The 5,000-nt window shown below is 35.9% G+C and overlaps 2 protein-coding genes across 6 annotated transcripts in view; one reads left to right on the forward strand and one right to left on the reverse strand.

Annotated features, from left to right (window-relative positions):
- The window catches only part of Lrr47 (Leucine-rich repeat 47), a 5,059-nt gene extending 1,472 nt beyond the window's left edge, over positions 1 to 3,587 (reverse strand). The window contains exons 1-7 of one of the 2 annotated variants that reach the window (XM_070113376.1): positions 3,521 to 3,575; positions 3,239 to 3,316; positions 2,754 to 2,952; positions 2,522 to 2,654; positions 1,555 to 1,718; positions 532 to 762; positions 1 to 14 (exon numbers count right to left, since the gene is read on the reverse strand). The exon at positions 1 to 14 is cut by the window's left edge and continues 99 nt beyond it. In XM_070113376.1, coding sequence (XP_069969477.1) covers positions 1 to 14; positions 532 to 762; positions 1,555 to 1,718; positions 2,522 to 2,654; positions 2,754 to 2,936 — 725 coding nt within the window. In that variant the 5' untranslated portion in view covers positions 2,937 to 2,952; positions 3,239 to 3,316; positions 3,521 to 3,575. Of the gene's footprint in view, positions 15 to 531; positions 763 to 1,554; positions 1,719 to 2,521; positions 2,655 to 2,753; positions 2,953 to 3,238; positions 3,317 to 3,380 lie in introns of both variants that reach the window. The other variant, XM_027361394.2, reaches the window with a different exon arrangement.
- A 365-nt stretch (positions 3,588 to 3,952) lies between these two features.
- Positions 3,953 to 5,000, forward strand: part of LOC113809726 (uncharacterized) — an 18,930-nt gene continuing 17,882 nt past the window's right edge. For 2 of the 4 annotated variants that reach the window (XM_070113798.1, XM_070113801.1), the window contains exon 1: positions 3,953 to 4,227. The gene's annotated coding sequence lies outside the window, so the exon portion shown is untranslated. Of the gene's footprint in view, positions 4,228 to 4,370; positions 4,393 to 4,756; positions 4,897 to 5,000 lie in introns of those variants that run through there. The other 2 variants (XM_070113800.1, XM_070113799.1) reach the window with 2 other exon arrangements.

A 5,000-nucleotide genomic window follows, 5' to 3' on the forward strand; every position in this document is an offset into this window, starting at 1 on the left:
GGCAGATATTCCATCTACAAAAGAGAGTAATAGTTAATCCTATAATGCATAACAGATGAAACTATGTATTAAGAAGTCCCTAAAACCTGTTTAATATACATTAAACGGTGTTCTAGGATTTGTCAGTTTTACTCTGAGTGAGAGGATACTGAACCAGCTGTTTTTGGTGTGTTTAGTGTCTCTAAGGTGCAGACTTTACTGGGATTGGAATACAAAGAAAGTCTCTAAGGAGTGTTTACATCTAAGAGGAATAATAATAATAATATAATTAATTCTATTCCATTTGTTCCAATGGCTATTCTCATGTTTGGTGTGTCTGCTTATGTATGCATCTAAATTACCTCCTGTGTGCAAGGAATTACCCTGTGTGCATTACCATCCACTGGCAGTGCAGATCTGAATGCAGGTCAGCAAAATTGCTGACCTGCATATAACATGTAAAAATACTAATCACACTGAAAAATAAATTTGAAATATGACAATATTGCATCTCATTTGCTCAAAACCAACTCAAAACATATGCCAACTCACATGATTGTTAGAAAGGTCAAGCAAGCGTAATGTTTTAGAAATCTTTCCTGTAAACACCTGGTGACTGATGCCTTTAATCTTGTTATGAGCAAGATGCAACTCTGCAAGGCTATGCATCTCATTCATTGTTGCAGGGAGAACCTGAATTATGTTATGGCTCAGGTCTAAGATCTGCAGTCGCTTTAGCTTCATGATGCGATTTTCTACTCGAGTCAGGTCAACATCATTAACCTGTTTGTAAATTAAATAACATTAATCATACTAATGATATCAGTAACATTACATTTGACAGTGATAAACACAGTCAATCTGCAACCTATATGCAAGTGTCATGTAACAAAATAAAGGAGGAGGAGGAGGAGGAGGAGGAGGAGGAGGAGGAGGAGGAGGAGGAGGAGGAGGAGGAGGAGGAGGAGGAGGAGGAGAAGGAGAAGAAGAAGAAGAAGAAGAAGAAGAAGAAGAAGGAGAAAGAGAAAGAGAAAGAGAAAGAGAAAGAGAAAGAGAAAGAGAAAGAGAAAGAGAAAGAGAAAGAGAAGGAGAAGGAGAAGGAGAAGGAGAAGGAGAAGGAGAAGGAGAAGGAGAAGGAGAAGGAGAAGGAGAAGGAGAAGGAGAAGGAGAAGGAGAAGAAGGAGAAGGAGAAGGAGAAGGAGAAGGAGACGGAGACGGAGACGGAGACGGAGACGGAGACGGAGACGGAGACGGAGACGGAGACGGAGACGGAGACGGAGAAGGAGAAGGAGAAGGAGAAGGAGAAGGAGAAGGAGAAGGAGAAGGAGAAGGAGAAGGAGGAGAAGGAGAAGGAGAAGGAGAAGGAGGAGAAGAAGGAGAAGGAGAAGCAAAAGAATGAGATGGAGGAAAAGGAAAAGGAAAAGAAAGAGACTGAAGAAAAGGAAAAGAAAGAGGAGGAGGAAGAGGAGGAGGAGGAGGAGGAGGAGGAGGAGGAGAAGCAAAAAGCAAAAAAAAGGAAAAGAAGATAGAGAACGAAGAAACACTCGTTCCCAATCACTATACCACGCTTCTCACCCTAAGTGTCTCCAAAGAGTAAGGGAAGGCCGTGGTGATGGGATAATCTTTTTTACAAGTGATAACCAATTTTGTCTTGGGTTTTTCCACTTGACTTTGCTTGACAGGTGCAAGAGTAGACAGGCGAAGCTTATCAATATCTTTGTTTTGAATTCCTAGTTTCACTGCAGAAAAAAAAAAAAAAATGGAAATGATGTAAATATTAAGTAATAAAAGACAATAAAAAATCAGAGCCTTATCACAATAAACAATTACTGAATTAAAATACAATAGTACTGATAAAGACATGAAAAAACATAAATACAGACAATGCTATAAGGAAAAGAAAAAAAAATACTTTATTGATGAAAAAAATGCAGTGACAAATATGCCTCTAATAATTATTAGAATATTAGGTTAGTATTTATGGTGTGGATGCACTAAGGTAGTGAAAATTGAAGGTGGTATTCTTGTAGAGGACAAAGAACTGTAGCCTGCAGACACGAATGATAACCATACAAATAAAGAAAAGTGACGCTCACAGCCTAAGTCCACTTAGTCTTCCCAAGTTTCAGCTCTAGCTTGCAGTGCATATGAGGTGAAGACAATCTTTCCTGGGGGGTGTTGGGGGGCAGTGCCTCCTATTAACCCTCCCCTCTGGCAGTGCCAAAGGGCATGCCCAATCAGAGAACTTAGATTGTCAAATAAATTTGGGGACTTACAGTACAGACCATTATCAGTCTGTACTGTAAAGAATTAACGAATATTCCATTATCTCTACCATGTGGTTCAGCCTCTTATTCCAAGATCTCGCAAAATGGCAAATGGAGAAAAACACAAAGTGACACTGAGAATTTCATACACAATCCCTAATGTACTACGTTAATTAAAAGCCGAGAATAAACATAGCTTTTAGATATAAATATTATCATAATTAGCAATATTTTGGTTCAGCTTGTGATACCTAACAAATGCCTTGGTGACTTACATGTCTGAAGAAAAGTCTTTGCCAGAACAGGATCAGCCTTTACACACAGGTCATGGGCAGGCTCTTTGAAACGAATTGTGAATTTCCCCTCGGAGACAAACTTTGTGAAGACAGCCTCAATGTTTCCACCAACCTGCATAATGTCAAGATACAAATTAGTCACACTCTTTCCAAATCATACTATAGGTAAATGCTAATACAGGACATATGAGAGGCATAGTTATATACTTACCTTATATTTATTTCCTTGTTTATTTTGTGCTGTACATAAATGTATGAACAAATTAGAAACATCAGCCTTTGAACCTGGCAAGCGTCCAATTCCCAAAGAAGAACGTGCTGTATTTTTCTTGCTGGACATATTGAGAGATGGAAGCTTGCGATTAGATACTTGTACTTCGCAGTTGATTCTCATTGTGCCTGTTGATCACCTGTAATTAATTAGCACCACTATCAGTTTGTTTGCTTACATTAGGAATAAAATTTGAAGTTTATACAAAGCAACATATTTCAATAATTGTCTGTTTATGCAAATGATGGCTATCTATTGGAAAAGCATCTTCATGGCTGAAATCTCACAGAATGTATTGTATATATTGTCATTCTATTTATTTAATTCATTGAATACCTAGAGGGCCATGGCTCTCTTATATCCAGAGGGTCTGTTTATATATTCAAACAATGTATAGTACAAAATACAATATATGTATCACTCACAAATAATCTGCGCCTCACACAGAACTAGTACATAATAACTTCATCTTCCAAGACTTTCAAATCAAAAGATTATGACGGCTGAAAAGTAGTTTTAGAAATAATTATTATACAAGAGAACGTATTTTCATTACATTAAACTTACCTTATCTATCTAAATAAAGTCTCTAATTATGTGCGCCAACTTTATCAAACTTCTTTCCAAGCTTATTCAAAATCCTTTACTATAGCATGATGGCACAATCTAATGACAGATTTCCTTCAAACAAAACAGACGAATCATACACGTATCGCTATAATTTGAGAGGCGAGCAGCTGGCGCCTTTAACTGATAAACAAAAGTAACAATAAACCAGGGTTGCGGTGAAGGGACAGAAACACCGTAAAATGTAAATCAAGTAATACGATTTTATAAATCTAGTTTAATTTAAACTTCAATTATAAGTTTTAATTACTTTTTTGGAAGATAATGGTATGAAATAGGTATTTGATTGAATACAAATCTCATGTACATAATAGGTAAACAACGAAGCTCAACGAACTTAAAAGCTTTTGTTTGATAAAAAAATATAGATATAGATATATATATTTAATGTTATTAGGAACATATCAGGGATAAAGAAACAAAATCAGAGGCACTTTATAATTCCAGTACTTTCCACGCTTAACAAAAGTAAACATTTGTACTGAACGCAGTAAAAATGTCTGAAACCCAACTTTTTTTTTTGAGAATCAAATCCAACAACATTATTCGTCCCAACTAATGAAACATCATTTGTATAAATCTAATAGACATTTTCCTATATATATAAAAAAAGGATTATCCCTAAAATCGTCATAAACCGCACAAGTAAATATTGCGCTCCCTAAAGTCACACAACATCGCAGTATTTCAATAATCTTCGGGCGGTTGGGTTGCAAGATGATTCGCTCTCCATTGACCACGTCGCGATTTGGAGTATTATGTCTTTAAAACTTTAGAAGAAGAAGAGGTATGTGACAAGTGTTAATCTATACCCATTTGTGGATCTTGTATTTAGAGTTTGGCCGGAAAACTTTGTGTTTATGTCCCTTTTTTTCCCCTGGTATTTTGGTGATATTTAAACTCCATTCCTGACGTGTCTTTGTTTACAATATGTCGAGTGATTTATAAACATGTAAGTTCATAGTTGTTTAGAAATGTCAAAGTTAAACTAACATGAGCTTAAACGTAGTTTTGATTGTATCAATGTTGCAAGGGTGTTTTAAAGTCAAATAAGTTACTTTGCAGTATAATAGTGTCCTTTTTCAGGTCGTGTTGTGGTGGTGGTGGTTGTTAAATTTCAGAATTTCATGAATGTGGAAGTTATATTTGAATTGGAAACGTTGGTAGAGGTTGAATATGAGATTATTAAATTATATCATATATTTCACTTTATACATGTCAAAAAACTTTTATTTTCCAATAGGATCTTCCATGTGCTAATCCAGAAATCTAAATATTTAGAATACCTTCACACAGCCTATTATGAAGGCCAGATTGTAGAATTTGATCTGCTGGTATAAGGAAAATTTCTGCCAGCCATGTTATAGACAAAAAATAACACATAAAAAGGATAGAGCGACTGATTCTTAGAAACTTATCTTCTATGAACTTCAACTGCAACTCAATAATAATGAAGGTATTGGACATGCGAGTGTCTCAGAGACCGTTATTAAAAACTATCTCAGTATTTAAAAAATTGCCATCCAATATCCTTTCATTCCTTTTGCAAATAAAACAATG

This window comes from Penaeus vannamei, chromosome 34 (assembly GCF_042767895.1).
Source record: "Penaeus vannamei isolate JL-2024 chromosome 34, ASM4276789v1, whole genome shotgun sequence".
Classification (NCBI taxonomy): domain Eukaryota; kingdom Metazoa; phylum Arthropoda; class Malacostraca; order Decapoda; family Penaeidae; genus Penaeus; species Penaeus vannamei.